The sequence below is a fragment of the Nerophis ophidion genome, linkage group LG29 (assembly GCF_033978795.1).
Source record: "Nerophis ophidion isolate RoL-2023_Sa linkage group LG29, RoL_Noph_v1.0, whole genome shotgun sequence".
Taxonomy (NCBI): domain Eukaryota; kingdom Metazoa; phylum Chordata; class Actinopteri; order Syngnathiformes; family Syngnathidae; genus Nerophis; species Nerophis ophidion.
In genome coordinates this window covers 17,431,703-17,454,880 of record NC_084639.1, presented here as the reverse complement: position 1 = coordinate 17,454,880, position 23,178 = coordinate 17,431,703, and the positions used below count along the sequence as shown (strand labels likewise).

At 42.0% G+C, this 23,178-nt stretch overlaps 1 protein-coding gene across 1 annotated transcript; it reads left to right on the top strand.

The window, feature by feature from the left end:
- Positions 1-3,338: 3,338 nt before the first annotated feature.
- Positions 3,339-22,036, top strand: thoc3 (THO complex 3). Its single transcript, XM_061891598.1, has 6 exons — positions 3,339-3,555; positions 9,630-9,786; positions 13,308-13,512; positions 17,335-17,496; positions 21,558-21,658; positions 21,735-22,036. The coding sequence occupies exons 1-6, from the start codon at positions 3,376-3,378 to the stop codon at positions 21,887-21,889; spliced, it is 960 nt and encodes a 319-aa protein (XP_061747582.1). The 5' UTR covers positions 3,339-3,375; the 3' UTR covers positions 21,890-22,036.
- The last annotated feature ends 1,142 nt before the right edge of the window (positions 22,037-23,178 follow it).

Below are 23,178 nucleotides of genomic sequence, written 5' to 3'. Positions count from 1 at the left end.
TGTGTTAATCTGGAAAAATTAAAATCCATAAAAGGAAAACAGCACAAAATCCAATTGTATGGCAAGATTTTAATGAAAATCACTTATACATACATACATACATACATATATATATATATGTATATATATATATGTGTGTATGTCAAATTCATTCCAAAGATGTTCTATCGGGTTCAGGTCAGGACTCTGTGCAGGCCAGTCAAGTTCATTCACACCAGGCTCTGTCATCCATGTATTTATGGACCTTGCTTTGTGCACTGGTGCACAGTCATGTTGGAAGAAGAAGGGGCCCGCTCCAAACTGTTCCAACAAGGAGTATGGAATTGTCCAAAATGTTTTGGTATCCTGGCACATTCAAAGATCCTTTCACTGGAAATTACTCCTGAAAAACACCATAACTCCTCCTCCACCAAATTTCACAATGCAGTCCGAAATGTAGCGTTCTCCTGGCAACCTCCAAACCCAGACTGGTCCATCAGATCGCCAGATGGAAAAGTGTAATTCACCAGTCCAGAGAAGGCGTCTCCACTGCTCTAGAGTCCGGTGTCGATGTCCTTTACACCACTGCATCCCAAGCTGTGCATTGGACTTGGTGATGTATGGCTTAGATGCAGCTGCCCGGCCATGGAAACCCATTCCATGAAGCTCTCTGCGTACTGTACGTGGGCTAATTGGGAGGTCACATGAAGTTTGGAGCTCTTTAGCAACTTACTGTGCAGAAAGTCTTTGGACTATGCTGACCCTCTCTGTCAGTTTACCTGGCCTACCACTTGGTGGCTGAGTTGCTGTTGTTCCCAAAATCTTCACTTTTCTTATAATAAAGTTGACTTAGGAATATTTATGAGCGAAGAAATTTCCCAACTGGATTTGTTGCACAGGTGGCAACCTATGACTGTTCCTCGCTGGAAATCACTGAAAGCGGCCCATTCGTTCACAAATATTTGTAGAAACAGTCTCCATGCCTAAGTGCTTGATTTTATACACCTGGGGCCTGATTCTCATCATTTGGATGGGTGGCCAAATACTTTTGTAAATATATATCGCATTGTCCTCTCACTTTAAAGGCCTAATTAAAACTAGCGACCATGCAGTCTGATAGTTTATATATCAATGATGAAATATTAACATTGCAACACATGACAATACGGCCTTTTTAGTTTACTAAATTGCAATTTTAAATTTTGTGCGAAGTATGATGACGCGTGCGAGTGACGTCACGGATTGTAGCGGACATTTTGTTCCAGCCCCGATCCCAACTATAAGTGGTCTACTTTAATCGCATAATTACACAGTATTCTGGACATCTGTGTTGCTGAATCTTTTGCAATTTCTTCAATTAAAAATGGAGACGTCAAAGAAGAAAGATGTAGGTGGGAAGCTGTGTATTGCGGCCGCCTTTAGCAACACAAACACAGCCGGTGTTTCCTTGTTTACATTCCCGAAAGATGACGGTGAAGCTTTACTATGGAACAGGTCAAGCGAACATTGTTCCCTACCACATGTCAACCTGCAGGTTTCGGTGAGAAAATTGTGGTAGTAAGTCGGCTCTTACCGTAGACATGAGCGAAGCTTGCGTCGTTCCTTGTTCCAGCCCCGATCCCAACTATAAGTGGTCTGCTTTAATCGCATAATTACCCAGTATTCTGGACGTCTGTGTTGCTGAATCTTTTGCAATTTCTTCAATGAATAATGGAGACGTCAAAGAAGAAAGATGTAGGTGGGAAGCGGTGTATTGCGGCCGCCTTTAGCAACACAAACACAGCCGGTGTTTCCTTGTTTACATTCCCGAAGGTGAAGCTTTACTATGGAACAGGTCAAGCGAACATGGTTCCCTACCACATGTCAACCTGCAGGTTTCGGTGAGAAAATTGTGGTAGTAAGTCGGCTCTTACCGTAGACATGAGCGAAGCTTGCGTCGTTCCTTGTTCCAGCCCCGATCCCAACTATAAGTGGTCTGCTTTAATCGCATAATTCCACAGTATTCTGGACAACTGTGATGCTGAATCTTTTGCAATTTCTTCAATTAAAAATGGAGACGTCAAAGAAGAAAGATGTAGGTGGGAAGCGGTGTATTGCGGCCGCCTTTAGCAACACAAACACAGGCGGTGTTTCCTTGTTTAGATTCCCGAAAGATGACGTGAAGCTTTACTATGGAACAAGTCAAGCGAACATGGTTCCCTACCACATGTCAACCGGCAGATTTTGGTGAGAAAATGGTGGTAATAAGTCGGCTCTTACCGTAGACATGAGCAAAGCTTGCGTCGTTCCTTGTTCCAGCCCCGATCCCAACTATAAGCGGTCTGCTTTAATCGCATAATTACCCAGTATTCTGGACATCTGTGTTGCTGAATCTTTTGCAATTTCTTCAATTAATAATGGAGACGTCAAAGAAGAAAGATGTAGGTGGGAAGCGGTGTATTGCGGCCGCCTTTAGCAACACAAACACAGCCGGTGTTTCCTTATTTACATGTGGTGTTTCCCTACCACATGTCAACCGGCAGGTTTAGGTGAGAAAATGGTGGTAATAAGTCGGCTCTTACCGTAGACATGAGCGGAGCTTGCGTCGTTCCTTGTGCACCTGTCAAAGAGGCAGCTGCGGGGGACTCTCTTGCCTCCTCCAACCGGCCGCGCCTGAACGTGGGATGCTTCCATTGTGGAAGAGGGGGGGGGGGGGGGGGGGAATCTCAGCCCGGCCCCAACGGCTGCCTTCGCTTCACCTCGTCGAGAAACGTGGCTCCCCTCAGAGACACTGGCGGTCACAACACCTGTGGCCACACCCCTCCGACTTTCAGGTACGGCCATATAATCTCGCTAAAACACTAGTAACACAATAAGCAGATAAGGGATTTCAATCAATCAATCAATGTTTACTTATATAGCCCTAAATCATTAGTGTCTCAAAGGGCTGCACAAACCACAACACAAACCACTACGACATCCTCGATAGGCCCACATAAGGGCAAGGAAAACTCACACCCGGTGGGACGTCGGTGACAATGATGACTATGAGAACCTTGGAGAGGAGGAAAGCAATGGATGTCGAGCGGGTCTAACATGACAGAATTATCCTCATAAATGTGTCTAATAACATCTGAATCGCTCCCACTGCCCTCATCTTTTTTTCTAGTCCTTCACTCTCACTTTCCTCATCCACAAATCTTTCATCCTCGCTCAAATTAAGGGGGAAATCGCCGCTTCCTCGGTCCGAATCGCCCTCGCTGCTGGTGGCCACGATTGTAGACAACGTTCAGACGTGAGGAGCTCCACAACCTCGTGACGTCACGCGCACATCGTCTACTACTTCCGGTAACACTCCGCGGCAGCAGGGGGCGCTGACGCTCAGCACGGCCCACTGTGACGTCACAAGGGCCCAAGATGGCGACGCGTTACTACCAGACGATGCAGGAGAGTTTCAGGGCTAACAACAAAAGTCGTGAGTTCCCCGCTCACACCGCCAAAGTTCACTCCGTGGCCTGGAGCTGCGACGGGAGGAGGTTGGCTTCGGGCTCCTTCGACAAGACCGCCAGCGTGTTCGTCCTGGATAAAGACCGCCTGGTGAGTCCGACCCGGCGACCACTAAAGTCTTCTTTTCATGAAGGAATGCAAGTCTTTCAACCACTAAAGTCTTCTTTTTGTCCTTTTAAAGTCCCCCATTCGACACTGTCGACGGAGTATTAGCAGTAATAGTAGTCATTTGACTAATAGTACTTATAGTAGTCAAACCAAACCGGAAGTCGTCAAGCGGTTTAAATGACGCCAGTAGAAATAACATTAGAGATAAAGGGACGATATATAAATGTATGTGTATGTATATATATATATATATATATATATATATATATATATATATATATATATATCCATCCATCCATCATCTTCCGCTTATCCGAGGTCGGGTCGCGGGGGCAACAGCCTAAGCAGGGAAGCCCAGACTTCCCTCTCCCCAGCCACTTCGTCCAGCTCTTCCCGGGGGATCCCGAGGCGTTCCCAGGCCAGCCGGGAGACATAGTCTTCCCAACGTGTCCTGGGTCTTCACCGTGGCCTCCTACCGGTTGGACGTGCCCTAAACACCTCCCAGGGAGGCGTTCGGGTGGCATCCTGACCAGATGCCCGAACCACCTCATCTGGCTCTTCTCCATGTGGAGGAGCAGCGGCTTTACTTTGAGTTCCTCCCGGATGGCAGAGCTTCTCACCCTATCTCTAAGGGAGAGACCCAAACTCATTTGGGCCGCTTGTATCCGTGATCTTATCCTTTCGGTCATGACCCAAAGTTCATGACCATAGGTGAGGATGGGAACGTAGATCGACCGGTAAATTGAGAGCTTTGCTTTCCGGCTCAGCTCCTTCTTCACCACAACGGATCGATACAACGTCCGCATTACTGAAGACGCCGCACCGATCTCACCATCCACTCTTCCCTCACTCGTGAACAAGACTCCTAGGTACTTGAACTCCTCCACTTGGGGCAGGGTCTCCTCCCCAACCTGGAGATGGCACTCCACCCTTTTTCGGGTGAGAACCATGGACTCAGACTTGGAGGTGCTGATTCTCATTTCGGTCGCTTCACACTCGGCTGCGAACCGATCCAGTGATATATATATATATATATATATATATATATATATACATATACATATACACACACATGCACATATATATATTTATGAGATGCGCGGGTAGGCAATTATATCATCCGCAACCGCATCACCAAAGTCGTCATCCACCCGCCGTCCACCCGAACCAACATTTTATCAGAACCGCAACCGCCCGCTGAAATCAATCAATCAATCAATGTTTACTTATATAGCCCTAAATCACTAGTGTCTCAAAGGGCTGCACAAACCACTACGACATCCTCGGTAGGCCCACATAAGGGCAAGGAAAACTCACACCCAGTGGGACGTCGGTGACAATGATGACTATGAGAACCTTGGAGAGGAGGAAAGCAATGGATGTCGAGCGGGTCTAACATGATACTGTGAAAGTTCAATCCACAATGGATCCAACACAGTCGCGAGAGTCCAGTCCAAAGCGGATCCACCACAGCAGCGAGAGTCCCGTTCACAGCGGAGCCAGCAGGAAACCATCCCAAGCGGAGGCGGATCAGCAGCGCAGAGATGTCCCCAGCCGATACACAGGCAAGCAGTACATGGCCACCGGATCGGACCGGACCCCCTCCACAAGGGAGAGTGGGACATAGGAGAAAAAGAAAAGAAACGGCAGATCAACTGGTCTAAAAAGAAATACATCAGATGTCGGCCACTTTTACCACTCACAGAGCTATTTAAACCCGTTTCACAGAGTAATGAAGACAAAGGAAGCCGCTAATGTTCTCGCTAATATCTAATGGTGTTCATCCTGATGACTAGAATACGGGCGTGCTGTGAAGCCATTGCCTTTGACACCTACAACAACGTGTACGAACCGATTGTTGGTTCCGGCAACATGTTGTGTGCAGCTTCCACAATCACACGTACAAGATTGAAAGGCATACCGGGTGACACAGAGTACACTGATGGTTGTGATATATAAACAATTTTAACACTTAGTAATATGCGCCACACTGTGAAGCCACACCAAACAAGATTGACAAACACATTTCGGGAGAACAACCTCACAGTAACACAACATAAACGCAACACAACAAATACCCAGAATCCTTTGTATCCGTGACTAACATCCCACAGGTCTGCAGGCTAATTGGGAACAGGTGGGTGCCATGATTGCGTATAAAATCAGCTTCCATGAAATGCTAAGTAATTCACAAACAAGGATGGGGCGAGGGTCACCAATTTGTATGCCAATAGTCGAACAGTTTTAGAACAACATTTCTCAGCGAGCTATTGCACGGAATTTAGGGATTTTACCATCTACGGTCTGTAAAATCATCAAAAGGTTCAGAGAATCGGGAGAAATCACTGCACATAAGCCATGATATTACGGACCGTTGATACCTCAGGCGGTACTGCATCAAAAACAGACATCAGTGTGTAAAGGATATCACCACATGGGCTCAGGAACACTTCATAAAACCACTGTCACTAAATACAGTTGGTCGCTACATCTGTAAGTGCAAGTTAAAGCAAAAGCCATTTATCAACAACACCCAGGAACGCCGCCGGCTTGGCTAGGCCCGAGATCATCTAAGATGGACTGATGCAAAGTGGAAAAGTGGTCTGACGAGTCCACATTTCATATTATATTTGGAAACAGAGAACGCGGTGTCCTCCGGAACAAAGAGGAAAATAAACATCCGGATTGTTATAGGTGCAAAGTGTAAAAGTCAGCATGTGTGATGGTATGGGGGTGTATTAGTGCCCAAGGCATGGGTAACTTACACATCTGTGAGGCACCATTAATGCTGAAAGGTCCATACAGGTTTTGGAGCAACATATGTTGTCATCCAAGCAACGTTACCATGGACGCCCCTGCTTATTTCAGCAAGACAAGTGTTACAACAGCGTGCTTTCGTAGTAAAAGAGTGCGGGTACTTTCCTGGCCCGCCTGCAGTCCAGACCTGTCTCCCATGAAAAATGTGTGGCGCATTATGAAGCGTAAAATAGGACAGCGGAGACCCCGGACTGTTGAAGGACTGAAGCTCTACATAAAACAAGAATGGGAAAGAATTCCACTTTCAAAGCTTCAACAATTAGTTTCCTCAGTTCCCAAACGTTTGAGTGTTGTTGAAAGAAAAGGTGATGTAACACAGTGGTGAACATGCCCTTTCCCAACTACTTTGGCACGTGTTGCAGCCATGAAATTCTAAGTTAATTATTTATATTTTTTTCTTACAGGTCCGTCTTAAAATCACTACTTCCTGCTTAGGTCCGTTTTTCCATGTCTGTTAATATATGCGGAGATATTTCAGCCCTTGTTGTCTAAAATTGTTTCTGTGTCTGTCTCCAAACACATTTTAGTCAGAGTCTGACTCGCAGGCACGTGGCCACCCTTCTATATATGCCAGCTTTTACTTTGAAAATACAACTTCCGGTGTTTGCAAATGAAAATAAGATTAGTTTTGGTCTTTTCTGTTGACTGGGGATTGTCATTTTTGCCACAAAATTAAATCCAACCCGTTTTTTTTTTTTTTTTTAATGTAGTTATTGCTCTCTTACAAAAACAAAAAAACCCTTGTTGATTTTCTTTTTTGCATTTCAAAATAAAATGGAAATAAACCAATTGTTTTTTGCTTTCCAATTTCCATTTATGATAAGGAAATTCATTGATTAAAACCTACACTGACCTATATGGAATATTTATCATTGGTATAGTTATTATTATTATTATTTTTTATTTGATAGGGAAATCATGATACAGGTAAATAATAATAAATGGGTTGTACTTGTATAGCGCTTTTCTACCTTCAAGGTACTCAAAGTGCTTTGACACTACTTCCACATTTACCCATTCACACACATTCACACACTGATGGAGGGAGCTGCCATGCAAGACGCTAACCAGCAACCATCAGTAGCAAGGGTGAAGTGTCTTGCTCAAGGACACAACTGACGTGACGAGGTTGGTACTAGGTGGGGATTGAACCAGGGACCCTCGGGTTGCGCACGGCCACTCTCCCACTGCGCCGTCAAAGTAGTTGGGAAAGGGCATGTTCACCACTGTGTTACATCACCTTTTCTTTTAACAACACTCAATAAACGTTTGGGAACTGAGGAAACCAATTCTTTAAGCTTTGAAAGTGGAATTCTTTCCCATTCTTGTTTTATGTAAACCTTCAGTCCTTCAACAGTCCGGGGTCTCCGCTGTCCTATTTTACGCTTCACAATGCAGGTACTGAAAAACATAAACTTTTTTCCCTCTCCCGCCACAAAAAAAAATTAAATTCTATTAAAAAAATAAAATACAATAATAATTAAAGCGGCAAGCAGCGTTGGTCGGGTCCGCCTTTGGCTGCTGCCCCCGAGACCCACGGCCGGATAAGCGTTAGAAGACGCCTTGGAACCACTATTTTGAGAATCTAATGCATTGTGAAAGTAATGCAGTTGTTGTATTGAAGTGAAAATATCAAACTTCCTGTTGATTTTTGCTGAAGTATGTTAATTATTAAAATGTAGGTCTAAGTGAGACCTACATAGTGTTTTTTTGTTTCATGTCCCTCTGACATTCCTACCGGAAGTTACAAGCAGTTTTGTCTGTGTTTCATTCCTAGGAGCAGTTTGTCCGTGTTGTATTTCTAGGGGGCCGGTAGAGCGCGATTTTGAGTTTTGAGGTTAGGTTTTTTCATCAGATTGCAATTTTTGCCAGACCTGATGTGTGTGTCAAGTTTGGTGAGTTTAGAAGCATTTTAAGGGGGTCAAATAACAGCTCAAAGAGGCAAAAATGACATTTTTTAGGAAAGTTTGCGCGGGTGTTCTTTGAAGGTGCGTAAAATCAAAACCGGAGCAGTAATCAAAACTCTGTTCTATACTTTTAATCAGAAGGGTCCAATCTCTCTCCTGTGCGAGTTTGAAGCCGAAACGACAAACGCACTCGGAGGAATTTTCGTTTGAAAAAAGGTGACGGGTTTTCACAAAACTTTTATTTCGAAGGGGTAATTGCCAACTTCCTGTTGATTTTTTCTGCTTTCTGTCAATTATTAAAATGTAGGTCTAAGTGAGACCTACATAGAAGTTTTAGTTTCATGTCTTTGCGGCATTCCTACTGGAAGTTACAAGCAATTTTGTTTGTGTTTTCTTCCTAGGAGCAGTTTTTTCTGTGTTTTATAAAAAAATTGCGCTAGAGCGCATTTTTTGATTTTGGGGTTTGTTTTTTTCATTAGATCGCAATTTTTGCCAGTCCAGATGTGTGCGCCAAGTTTGGTGAGTTTTGAAGCATTTTAAAGGGGTCAAATTACAGCGCAAAGAGGCAAATATTGCATTTTTTGCGAAAATTTTATTTTGAAGGGGTTTTTGTCAACTTCCTGTAGATTTTTGCTGAAAGAAGTGAGTGTATGAAAATTGGGTCTAAGTCAGACCTACATAGGAGTTTTTGTTTCATGTCGCTATGACATTCCTAACAGAAGTTACATGTAGTTTTCTCTGTAATTTTTTCCTAGGGGGCGCTAGAGCGCAATTTTCATTTTGGGGGATTGGTTGCTTAATATGTTGGGAAGGTTTGCTATACCGACGTGTGTGTCAAATTTGGTGAGTTTTGAAGCATGTTAAGGGGGTCAAATTACAGCGCGTAGGTAAGGAATAATAATAAAACACAGCAGTTTCAATAGGGTCTTTGGACCATGGAGGAGTCCTTTGCCATGGTCCAAGGACCCTAAAAATTATTCCCCTACCCAGTCCAACAGTTTATATTATGTTTAAAAAAAACCCAACTATATTTCATCCCAGTTGTTTTGGATATTTGTACAACTTTAACATTTAATTAATTTTTTTTAGAATTATCACTTAATATTTTTTTTATTAATTTTTTACTCCTATTTGCTATTTTTCTGGTATTTTATTTTTTCAACTCCTTTTTTTTATTCCCCCCCTCCAATCATCTGTGTTTACGCTGCATTTACCTTTTTATTATTTCATTTTGACTTTCTGTCCCTTAGTTTTACTCCAATATCTAATTATGTATGTATATTAATATTGTTATTGTACATGTTTGGTTATTTCCTTTGTCGCCCCCTTCAGGTGAAAGAAAACAACTACAGGGGTCATGGCGACAGCGTGGATCAGCTCTGCTGGCATCCCACCAACCCGGATCTGTTTGTCACGGCGTCGGGTGACAAGACCATCCGCATCTGGGACGTGCGCACCACTAAGTGCATCGCCGTGGTCAACACCAAAGGTGAACTACAAATTCAAAAATGAACATTATTCATCCATATTAGATCAAAATAGTGTTCATGTATGAGAGAGCTGCCAATTTTTAAAGGCCTACTGAAAGCCACTACTAGCGACCACGCAGTCTGATAGTTTATATATCAATGATGAAATATTAACATTGCAACACATGCCAATACGGCCGCTTTAGTTTACTAAATTGCAATTTTAAATTTCCCGCGGAGTTTCCTGTTGAAAACGTCGCGGAATGATGACGCGTGCCCGTGACGTTATTGGTTGGAGCGGGACATTTTAGCCCAGCCCCACTTAAGGCTAAAATTTTGTCTCTTTTCATCGCATAATTACACAATATTTTGAACATCTGCGTTGCTGAATCTTTTGCGATTTGTTCAATTAATAATGGAGACGTCAAAGAAGAATGCTGTTGGTGGATTGCAGCTGCCTTTAGCAACCGAAACACAGCCGGTGTTTCTTTGTTTGTTGTGAAGCTTTAACACAGAGCGGTCAAGCGAACATGTTTATCCACGTCAACCAGCAAGTTTTTGGAGAGAAAATTGTGACATTAAGTCGGCTCTTACCGGAGACTTGAGTGAATTACGCGACCTCATCCTGCAGCTCAAAAAGGCAGCTGTGATCTTGGCTTCTCTCAGAGACACTGGCGTTCACCGCAGGCACCCGACTTTATAATCTCGCTAAAATACTATTAACACAATAAGTAGATAAGGGATTTTCCACAATTATTCTAGTAAATGTGTCTAATTACATCTGAAACACTCACACTGGAGCCGTCGCCTTTTTTTTTTTTTTAGTGCGTCACTCTAACTTTCCTCATCCACAAATCTTTCATCCTCTCAAATTAATGGGGGAATCGTTGCTTTCTCGGTCTGATTTGCTCTAGCTGCTGGTGGCCATGATTGTAAACAATGTTGAGATGTGAGGAGCTCCACAACCCGTGACATCACGCGCACATCGTCTGCTACTTCCGGTACAGGCAAGGCTTTTTTATTAGCCACCAAAAGTTGCAAACTTTATCTTCGATGTTCTCTACTAAATCCTTTTAAGCAAAAATATGTCAATATGGGGAAATGATGAAGTATGACACATAGAATGGAGCTGCTATCCCCGTTTAAATAAGAACATCTCATTTCAGTAGCCTTTAACTCTCAGTCACAGATGCTGATGGACGCTGTATTTAGAAAACAAAAGCAACATCAATAGTTTCCTTCGTTGTATACTTTGTGTGGGGAGAAGTTTCTCCAATATTGTCCACACCGGAAATGAGATGTTCTTATTTAAACGGGGATAGCAGCTCCATTCTCTGTGTCATACTTCATCATTTCGCGATATTGCCATATTTTTGCTGAAAGGATTTAGTAGAGAACATCTACGATAAAGTTGGCAACTTTTGGTGGCTAATAAAAAAGCCTTTCCTGTACCGGAAGTAGCAGACGATGTGCGCGTGACGTCACGGGTTGTGGAGCTCCTCACATCTCAACATTGTTTACAATCATGGCCACCAGCAGCGAGAGCGATTTGGACCGAGAAAGCGCCGATTTCCCCATTAATTTGAGCGAGGATGAAAGATTTGTGGATGAGGAAAGTTAGAGTGAAGCACAAAAAAATAAAATAAAAAGCGACGGGTCCAGGCGGTGGCAGTGGGACTGTTTCAGATGTAACTACACACATCTTACTAGGATAATTCTGGAAGATCCCTTATCTGCTTATTGTTTTAATAGTGTTTTAGTGAGATTGTAAAGACATACCTCAAAGTCGGATGGCTGCGGTGAACGCCAGTGTCTCTGAGAGAAGCCGATGGAGGAGCCAAGATCACAGCTGCCTTTTTGAGCTGCAGGAGGAAGTGAGAGTGGAAGATTGAAAGAAAAAAAAGACTATACAGTGGGAGCAATTCAGATGTTATTAGACAAATTTACTAGGATAATTCTGGAAAATCCCTTATCTGCTTATTGTGTTATTAGTGTTTTAGTGAGATTATACGGTCGTACCTGTACAGCCTGAAGGTCGGCCCCGCACCTTTCTTCAGCACCAGTCGACGGGTGGTGGCGACGCCCATCTCTGCCCTTCGCAAGGGATCCTCTTCGAAACACGATCTTTCGAAATGATCGCTGTGTGTGGTCCAATCCAACCGTGTTCGCTTGACCGCTCTGTTCCATAGTAAAGCTTCACCGTCATCTTTCGGGAATGTAAACAATGAAACACCGGCTGTGTTTGTGTTGCTAAAGGCGGCCGCGATACACCGCTTCCCATCTACAGCTTTCTTCTTTGACGTCTCCATTATTCAATGAACAAATTGCAAAAGATTCAGCAACACAGATGTCCAGAATACTGTGAAATTATGCGATGAAAAGGGACTACTTATAGCTGGGAAGGGTGCTGGAACAAAACGTCCTCTACAATGCGTGACATCATCATACCGCGACATTTTAGCATGATACTTCCGCGCGAAATTTAAAATTGCAATTTAGTAAACTAAAGCGGCCGTATTGGCATGTGTTGCAATGTTAATATTTCATCTTTGATATATAAACTATCAGACTGCGTGCTCGCTAGTAGTGGCTTTCAGTAGGTCTTTAAACCAAGCACTTTGGCTCCGTTTACTCCGGGGGGAAATCTCCGCAGCAAAGTCCATGTAGTTTGTCCGCCATGATTATGAAGCCAAACGACGCCGGTGCGCAGGCGCCTGACTTCCTGTTGGCTAAAATGCATCGATAAATGATGGGGTTTGGGTAATTAAAAAATCAGGCGGTATTACTGACCGTCTGGAATTTTATCACAAATATATTGGCTATGTTGTCTATCTGTGTTGGCCCTGCGATGAGTTGGCGACTTGTCCAGGGTGTACCCCGACTTCCGCGGTTAAATTCCAACCCTGCTAGTATACCATACAACACCATTGTGAACATTGAAATAAAAACAATTGTTGGCTCCTTCAGCTACAATAACTTTTTTCAAGACGGCTGATGTCATTTCTTCTTGGATTTTATAGAAAGTATGAGAATGTGTGAGCTGCTGCCTCTTCTTTACTCATAATACCATCTCAAATTTGTCAAGATGTTTAGAGAAAGTTTACATTTTGACGTCCTCGCGTCCGTCCACGCTCCCTGTCGCGTTATTCGATTGAATGACGGATCATGAAACTCGTGGCGCTCCCTTAACGGGTCCACGGCGCGAGTGTTGCAGGTTGAGCAACTCCCATCGCCGCAGTGGCGAATATAAAACGGCACAGAGAAGGCGCCAGGGTAGAAGGACTAAAACTGGAATTCCAGGTAAACATATAAAGTTTTGGCGATGACTTCTCACAAGAACTCAAATAAATCCCCAAACTATATTTGCGGAGAACTATTGTATATTTTTATTCTTAAATTAATTAAATACAAAGAAAATCGGGCCCCGGTAAAAAGATAACTTTTTAATTTTGCTTTGTACTTCTCTAAGTATTTATTTCAAAGATATTTTTGAGGGCAGGAAGTTGAACGTTCCAGACGTAACACATCCCCCGTGCCACAGGGGAGAACATCAACATCTGCTGGAGTCCCGACGGTCAGACCATCGCCGTGGGCAACAAAGACGACGTGGTGACCTTCATCGACGCCAAGACGCACCGCTCCAAGGCGGAGGAGCAGTTCAAGTTTGAGGTGAACGAGATCTCGTGGAACAACGACAACGACATGTTCTACCTCACCAACGGCAGCGGCTGCATCAACATTCTGAGGTACGGCATGCCGCTCTCCGCACTTCCTGTTTCATTCACAGATCGGGACAGCCACGGGAAATGTACGAGCAGAGAGGGGGCAAACGTGACACCGCTCCAAGCACCTTTTGCTTTAACTGTTTATGGCCTGAGTGCAGCTGTCTTTGTTTGATTCCTTCCTTTTTGTATTGTTTAATAGATAGTTTGGTGTTTGAACCTGACTGTCAGAATAGGATGAAAAATTTGGGAATTGTACAAATTGAAAAAATGCCCAATTCATTTCAATGGGAACTTCCTGGAAATTCGGGAAATGATTACTAGCATGAATGTCCTGAATTGGTTGGTGTTGCAATTGTTCAAATCAGTCAAGAAATGTTGAAGTAGTAACAGTTCTTTGATTGAGAAATGGTATTAGGGAATTTCGGAAAAACTGGGAATTTTTCACGTCTTTAAACCAATCTGTTTTTTTGTCCTGACTAAGAGGAATGTTTTGACAGTGGAACGCTTTGAAAAATGTGAAAGGAAATTCATCGTACTAAAAAGGCCGGAAATAAGGTTAGAAAAAACAGGATTTCCTGGAAATTTGTTGAACGTGGAAACATTATTGTTTGAATTTCCAGGATGAGTTCAATGTGGATCAAATGTGGGAATTGTGGAAGTGGATCATTCATTTTGAATGGGGTAAAATGTCCCTAAAAACTGGAAATTGTAGGAAATCCGGGATTTTTGTTTATACCGTATTTCCTGGAATTGCCGCCGGGGCGCTAATTAATTTAAAACCTCTTCTCACTCCGGCACTTACCAAAGGCATGCGGTAAAAGTAAGCATGCGCTAATTATTTTAAAACCTCTTCTCACTCCGGCACTTACCAAAGGCATGCGGTAAAAGTAAGCATGCACTAATTATTTTAAAACCTCTTCTCACTCCAGCACTTACCAAAGGCATGCGGTAAAAGTAAGCATGCGCTAATTATTTTAAAACCTCTTCTCACTCCGGCACTTACTAAAGGCATGCGGTAAAAGTAAGCATGCGCTAATTATTTTAAAACCTCTTCTCACTCCGGCACTTACCAAAGGCATGCGGTAAAAGTAAGCATGTCCTAATTATTTTAAAACCTCTTCTCACTCCGGCGCTTACCAAAGGCATGCGGTAAAAGTAAGCATGCGCTAATAATTTTAAAACCGCTTCTCACTCCGGCACTTACCAAAGGCATGCGGTAAAAAAGTAAGCATGCGCTGATTATTCTAAAACCTCTTCTCACTCCGGCACTTACCAAAGGCATGCGGTAAATGTAGGCCTGCGCTTATAAATTTGAGTGTGATGTAAGGATACCATCGTGAAAAGCACATTTAATAAAAAAAAACGTTATTATGGTCTTACCTTTACTTACCACCTACTCAGTGGCCTAGTGGTTAGAGTGTCCGCCCTGAGATGGGTCGTGAGTTCAAATCCCGGCCGAGTCATACCAAAGACTATAAAAATGGGAGCCATTACTTCCTTGCTTGGCATTCAGTATTAAGGGTTAGAATTGGGGGTTAAATCACCATAAATGATTCCCGGGCGCGGCACGGCTGCTGCACACTGCTCCCCTCACCACCCCAGGGGGGGGTCAAGGGTGATGGGTCAAATGCAGAGAATAATTTCGCCACACCCAGTGTGTGTGTGACAATCATTGCTACTTTTTAACTTTATAAATTAAGTCCATGCGCAGCTCCTTCTGATCAAAAGCATCGATAACTTGTTTATAGAAGTCTTCCTTATCTTTCTTCAGTTTTAAAGGTCTCTCTGTCTCGATGGAGATCTTCCTTTATTACCTCCTGTTTCAATTGAAAATCCAGTATATTTTAGATATGTAATCCTCCATGTTAAAAGTGCAAGCCAGAGGAAAAAATAAACACACGCTGCTCACTCTTGCTGCTTGTTGTCACTTCCTCTGCAGCCGAGTAGTCGCGAGAATGATCACTAGCGCCCTCTATTGCCAGGATGCGGGAGTCATTTAATGACTCATATTTGACACACGCAGCTACGGTATTGTGACGGTCTCAGGCCGTCGTCTTGCGGATTCCCAGGACCACCAAGGAAGGGCATGGCGGGAGTCATTTAATGACTCATATTTGACACACGCAGCTACGGTATTGTGACCGTCTCAGGCCGTCGTCTTGCGGGTTCCCAGGACCACCAAGGAAGGGCATGGCTCGAGCAGTTTTACTTTGTTTATTTTTCAATAAAACCTCAGTCCAGGTCGCTTTTCCGCTCCTCCTCTCTGCTTGCTCGCCGCCATCTTGAGCCGGGGCTAATAGCGTCCCCTGCTTGTCTGTCGGACCATCAGCTCCACAGGTATATTAATAAAACATAGCTGCTCACTCTTCTTTTTAGCATAGCGGTATTCAATAGCTTAGACCTTAAATCCTACTGAATAGCTCTTAATCTTCTTCCCTTTATGCGATTTCAGATTACCGGTATTGAAATCAGCCTCCTCCATTTTGAAAATGAGGACAGTGATGTCACGAATTTCACCCAGCGCTAATACTAAGCATGCGCTAATTATTATGCGAAGTGAGTTTGACCCGGCAGTAATTCAAGGCAGGCGCGTACTATATGCCCGGCGGCAATTCAAGGAAATACCGGGCGGTATAGCTCGGTTGGTAGAGCGGCCGTGCCAGCAACTTGAGGGTTGCAGGTTCGATTCCCGCTTCCGCCATCCTAGTCACTGCCGTTGTGTCCTTGGGCAAGACACTTTACCCACCTGCTCCCAGTGCCACCCACACTGCTTTAAATGGAATTTAGATATTGGGTTTCACTATGTAAAGCGCTTTGAGTCACCAGAGAAAAGTGCTATATAAATATAATTCACTTCACTTCACTATGTAAAAGCGCTTTGAGTCACTAGAGAAAAGCGCTATATAAATATAATTCACTTCACTTTTTCTTCTGTTAACTACTTTGGTTTTACCTCTCTTTTTAAAATTGCACTGTTCTGTGCCTTTTTATGTTGCAAATATGTACGGTTTACGTCATGTTTTGATGTTCTGACATTCTGTGTATGTGTTTGAGGCTAGCAGTTCAAACACTGATGACATCAAGTAAACAGACAAAGAAGCAAAAGAATTAAACAGAGACATAATTAAATTTAGCTCAATTGAGGAGAAACGTTTGGGCTGTCCTCTTTGTACAGTCCCTCAGCACGCTCTGACGAAAGATTACACGCCTCCTCTTTTATTTGGACTAGTCCTGATTACATGGCAACAGCTGTTTTTAAAGGAAGGGGTGGTCATAAACAGCTATTATTTGGACTAGCCCTGATTACATGGCAACAGCTGTTTTTAAAGGAAGGGGGGTCATAAACCGCTATTATTTGGACTAGCCCTGATTACATGGCAACAGCTGTTTTAAAGGGAGGGGGGGTCATAAACAGCTATCTCCTTTGGTTACAAAACAGTTCAAAGAAAAGGTGCCTGGAAGGGGCTCAGGTCTTGCTTCCTCTCTATCGGGTCAAGACAAAATCTTCCTGTGGATTACAATACATCAAAGAAACCGACACCTTCATGTCGCTTCCCATCCTACACAGTGGAGTTTTACAAGCCTTTAGCTCGGTAAGATCAAAGACGGCTTTTGTCTGCTCGCCGGGAACTCATTGAAACACAAAGTTTTGTGATTATTCTGACAACTTGGAGCTAGCATGTGTGATCGCTTCGGAATATTCCTAATGGCATGTTTACATGAAGGCTTTTAATCCGGTGAAATGTGTCCGAGTGCACATAACTACTGACATTTTTACTACTTCCCAGTTGTCCCTGAAATAGATGTGTTTTGTTAGTGACAGGATGTGCTTGGTTGTTTTAGTTACCCCGAGCTGAAGCCCATCCAGTCCATCAACGCTCACCCGTCCAACTGCATCTGCATCAAGTTCGACCCCACCGGCAAATATTTTGCCACGGGAAGTGCCGACGCCCTGGTCAGCCTGTGGGACGTGGACGAGCTGGTGTGCGTGCGCTGCTTCTCCAGGTCTGTCTTTTTGCCCTCTGAAATGTTTATTATTGCTAAAGACACATGCTAAAGACAAAATAACAGCATCCCGGATTCAAGTATTACATAAAAGCAGTAGAATATGCCAGTTGGAGAGAAATTGTGTGTGAATGCTGGGAAATGTGCTCCTGAAATGGCTTGAATGCTAACATTAGCATGCTAACAGTGAGAATGTATCAGGTACCAAGTCATATGACTATGAAGCAGTCTCATGTCAAATTAGCTTAAAAAGTTAGCATGTTTCAGGTAGCAGGTCATATGACTATGCAGCGTACATATGCAAAGTTAGCTTAAAAAGTTAGCATGTATCCGGTACCAAGTCATATGACTATGACGCGTATGCATGTCAAATTAGCTTTTAAAAGTTAGCATGTATCGGATAGTAAGTGATATGACAATGAAGCGTATGCATGTAAAATTAGCTTAAAAAGTTAGCATGTATCGGATAGCAAGTGATATGACAATGAAGCGTACGCATGTAAAATTAGCTCAAAAAGTTAGCATGTGTCAGGTACCAAGTGATATGACTATGAAGCGTACGCATGTAAAATTAGCTTAAAAAGTTAGCATGTATCAGGTACCAAGTCATATGACAATGAAGCATACACTTGTAAAATTTGCCTAAAAAGTTAGCATGTGTCAGGTATTAAGTCATATGACTATGCAGCGTACATATGCAAAGTTAGCTTAAAAAGTTAGCATGTATCGGATACCAAGTCATATGACTATGAAGCGTATGCATGTAAAATTAGCTTTAAAAGTTAGCATGTATCAGGTAGCAAGTCATATGACTATGAAGCGTATGCATGTAAAATTAGCTTAAAAAGTTAGCATGTATCAGGTACCAAGTCATATGACAATGAAGCGTACGCATGTAACATTAGCTTAAAAAGTTAGCATGTATCAGGTAGCAAGTGATATGACAATGAAGCGTATGCATGTAAAATTAGCTTAAAAAGTTAGCATGTATCAGGTACCAAGTCATATGACTATGAAGTATACAATTGTAAAATTAGCTTAAAAAGTTAGCATGTGTCAGGTATTAAGTCATATGACTATGAAGCAGACGCATTTAAAATTAGCTTAAAAAGTTAGCATGTGTAAGGTATTAAGTCATATGACTATGCAGCGTACATATGTAAAGTTAGCTTAAAAAGTTAGCATGTATCAGGTAGCAAGTGATATGACAATGAAGCGTATGCATGTAAAATTAGCTTAAAAAGTTAGCATGTATCAGGTACCAAGTCATATGACTATGAAGTATACAATTGTAAAATTAGCTTAAAAAGTTAGCATGTGTCAGGTATTAAGTCATATGACTATGAAGCAGACGCATTTAAAATTAGCTTAAAAAGTTAGCATGTGTAAGGTATTAAGTCATATGACTATGCAGCGTACATATGTAAAGTTAGCTTAAAAAGTTAGCATGTATCGGGTACCAAGTCATATGACTATGAAGCGTACATATGTAAATCTAGCTTAAAAAGTTAGCATGTATCAGGTATTAAGTCATATGACTATGAAGTGTATGCATATGTAAAATTAGCTTAAAAGGTTAGCATGTATCAGGTATTAAGTCAAATGACTATGAAGCATTTACATGTAAAATTAGCTTAAAAAGTTAGCATGTATCAGGTATTAAGTCAAATGACTATGAAGCGTATGCATGTAAAATTAGCTTAAAAAGTTAGCATGTATCAGGTAGCAAGTCATATGACTATGAAGCGTATGCATGTAAAATTAGCTTTAAAAGTTAGCATGTATCAGGTATTAAGTCATATGACTGAAGCATATGCATGTAAAATTAGCTTTTAAAAGTTAGCATGTATCGGATAGCAAGTGATATGATAATGAAGCATCGCATGTAAAATTAGCTCAAAAAGTTAGCATGTGTCAGGTACCAAGTGATATGACTAAAGCGTACGCATGTAACATTAGCTTAAAAAGTTAGCATGTATCAGGTAGCAAGTGATATGACAATGAAGTGTATGCATGTAAAATTAGCTTAAAAAGTTAGCATGTATCAGGTACCAAGTTATATGACTATAAAGTATACACTCGTAAAATTAGCTTAAAAAGTTAGCATGTGTCAGGTATTAAGTCATATGACTATGAAGCGTATGCATGTAAAATTTGTTTAAAAAGTTAGCATGTATCAGGTACCAAGTCATGTGACTTGGAGGTATTTGGCTGCATAATTGGCTACAAAATTTTGCATGCTAAAGTTAGCATGCTAACAGTTGCCATGTTTCAAGTACCAACTCATATGACTCTTATAGATGTTTGGCCGCAAAATAGGCCAAAAAAGCTTGCATGCTAGATTATTAATGTTAGCATGCTAACAGTTAGCATGTGTCAAGTACCAAATTCTATGACTTATCTGTTTGGCTGCAAAATCTAGAATGCTTACGTTTGCATGTTAGCAGTTAGCATGTGTCAAGTACCAAGTCATACGACTGTTGAGATGTTTGGCTGCAAAGTTGGCTAAATAAAGGTAGCATAGCGGAATGTTTACAGTTAGCATGTGTCCAGTAACAAGTCATATTGGCTACAAAATTGGCTAGAAAAGTGATCATGCTAGAATGCTAATGTTAGCATGCTAACAGTTAGCATGTGTTGAGATGTTTGGCCGCGAAATTGGCTAAAAGAGTTAGCATGCTGCAATGCTAACACTAAACACAGGGGTCACCAACCTTTTTGAAAGCAAGAGCTACTTCTTGGGTACTGATTCATGCAAAGGGCTACCAGTTTGATACACACTTAAAATAATTGCCAGAAATAACCAATTTGCTCAATTTACCTTTAATAAATAAATCTATATATGTTTAAAAAATGGGTATTTCTTTCTGTCATTCCGTCGTGCATTTTTTTCCCGTCGCACAGGTTTTTTGTAGAGAATAAATGATGAAAAAAACACTTAATTGAACAGTTTAAAAGAGGAGGAAACACGAAAAAAATGAAAATAAAATTTTAAAAGATAGTTTATCTTCAATTTCGACTCTTTAAAATTCAAACTTCAACCGAAAAAAAATGAATAGAAAAAGTAGCTAACTCGAATGTTTTTGAAAAAAAAAAAAAAACAATTAATGGAACATAAGGGTAATTTTTTTTGTAATTTTTCCTGATTAGGATTAATTTTAAAATTTTGATGACATGTTTTAAATAGGTTACAATCCATTTTGCACTTTGTTAGAATATATAACAAATTGGACCAAGCTATATTTCTAACAAAGACAAATCATTATTTCTTCGAGATTTTCCAGAACGAAAATTTTAAATAAGTTTTAAATTTGATCCTACAGGTTTTATAGCTTTGCTAGAATATTTTTTTTTTAAATTTTAATCATAATAAGTTTGATGAAATATTTCAAAAATATTCTTCGTTGAAAAAACAGAAGCTAAAATGAAGAATTATATTAACACGTATTTATTATTATTTACAATAAAAAATAAAAAATATTTGAACATAGATTTAAATTGTCAGGAAAGAAGAGGAAGGAATTTAAAAGGTAAAAGTGTTTAAAAATCCTAAAATCATTTTTAAGTTTGTATTTTTTCTCTAAAATTGTCTTTTTAAAAGTTATAAGAAGCAAAGTAAAAAAATACAAGAATGTATTTAAACAAGTGAAGACCAAGTCTTTAAAATATTTTCTTGGATTTTCAAATTCTATTTGAGTTTTGTCTCTCTTGGAATTAAAAATGTCCAGCAAAGCGAGACCAGCTTGCTAGTAAATAAATACAATTTAAAAAATAGAGGCAGCTCACTGGTAAGTGCTGCTATTTGAGCTATTTTTAGAACAGGCCAGCGGGCGACCTGGCGTTGGTGACCCCTGACTTAACGTGTCCAGTAGTAAGTCATGTGACTTGGCTAAATAAAAGTTAGCATGCTAGCAGTTAGCATGTACCAAGTTGTATGTGTTCTGCTGCTAAATTAGCTTAAAAAAAGTCAGCATGCTAACAGTTAGCATTTGGCAAATAGCAAATCCCAGGACTGTGAGGATGTGAGAGTCAGCAGACTTAAGTCATGTCCTGTGCTGCAGGCTTGACTGGCCGGTGAGGACGCTGAGCTTCAGCCACGACGGCAAAATGTTGGCGTCGGCTTCAGAGGACCACTTCATCGACATCGCCGAGGTGGAAACAGGTGAGCGGTTGGTGGTGGTGGTGGTGGTGAAGTAAGTGTCGCATCACTCATGCTGTCACCTGCTGCACGTGCACAGGTGAGAAGCTGTGGGAGGTGCAGTGTGACTCACCCACCTTCACCGTGGCCTGGCACCCCAAGCGCCCCCTGCTGGCATACGCCTGCGACGACAAGGACAACAAGAACAGAGAGGCGGGAACTGTCAAGCTCTTTGGGCTCCCCAATGACTCCTGACTCCTCCCCCTTTTGTAAAATGACATGTGGTCACATGACTTTGGCCTCCCCGACGACTCCTGACTCCTCCCCCTTTTGTAAAATGACATGTGGTCACATGACTTTGGCCTCCCCGACGACTCCTGACTCCTCCCCCTTTTGTAAAATGACATGTGGTCACATGACTTTGGCCTCCCCAACGACTCCTGACTCCTCCCACTTTTGTAAAGTAACATGTAGTCACACATACATGACTTTGATATTAAAATTGCTCTTCTTGCATTCTGACTGCTCTTCTATCATGGGATGTAGACCTGTGACTGCCAGGCAGCTGGAGGCGTGTCTTCATCACCTCAATCACCTGGAGGCGTGTCTTGATGACAATCTGAACGAGTCTTAATAGGAATAATTTGGAGGCGTGTCTTGATGGTATTCAACAATCATCTGGAGGTGTGTCTTGATAGCGATCACCTGGAGGTGTGTGTTAATAGCAATCATTTGGAGGCGTGTCTTGATGATATCCAACAATCACCTGGAGGCGTGTCTTAATAGCAATCATCTGTGGGCGTGTCTTGATGACATCAATCACCTAGAGGCATGTCTTGATGGTATTCAACAATCATCTGGAGGCGTGTCTTGATAGCAATCACCTGGAGGTGTGTGTTAATAGCAATCATTTGGAGGCGTGTCTTGATGATATCCAACAATCACCTGGAGGCGTGTCTTAATAGCAATCATCTGGAGGCGTGTCTTGATGACATCAATCACCTAGAGGCGTGTCTTGATAGTATTCAACAATCATCTGGAGGCGTGTCTTGATAGCAATCACCTGGAGGTGTGTGTTAATAGCAATCATTTGGAGGCGTGTCTTGATGATATCCAACAATCATCTGGAGGCGTGTCTTAATAGCAATCATCTGGAGGCGTGTCTTGATGACATCAATCACCTAGAGGCGTGTCTTGATGGTATTCAACAATCATCTGGAGGCGTGTCTTGATAGCAATCACCTGGAGGTGTGTGTTGATAGCAATCATTTGGAGGCGTGTCTTGATGATATCCAACAATCACCTGGAGGCGTGTCTTAATAGCAATCATCTGGAGGCGTGTCTTGATGACATCAATCACCTAGAGGCGTGTCTTGATGACATTAATCACCTAGAGGCGTGTCTTGATGACATCAATCACCTAGAGGCGTGTCTTGATGACACCAATCACCTGGAGGTGTGTCTTGATGACATCAATCACCTAGAGGCGTGTCTTGATAGCAATCATTTGGAGGCGTGTCTTGATGGTATTCAACAATCATCTG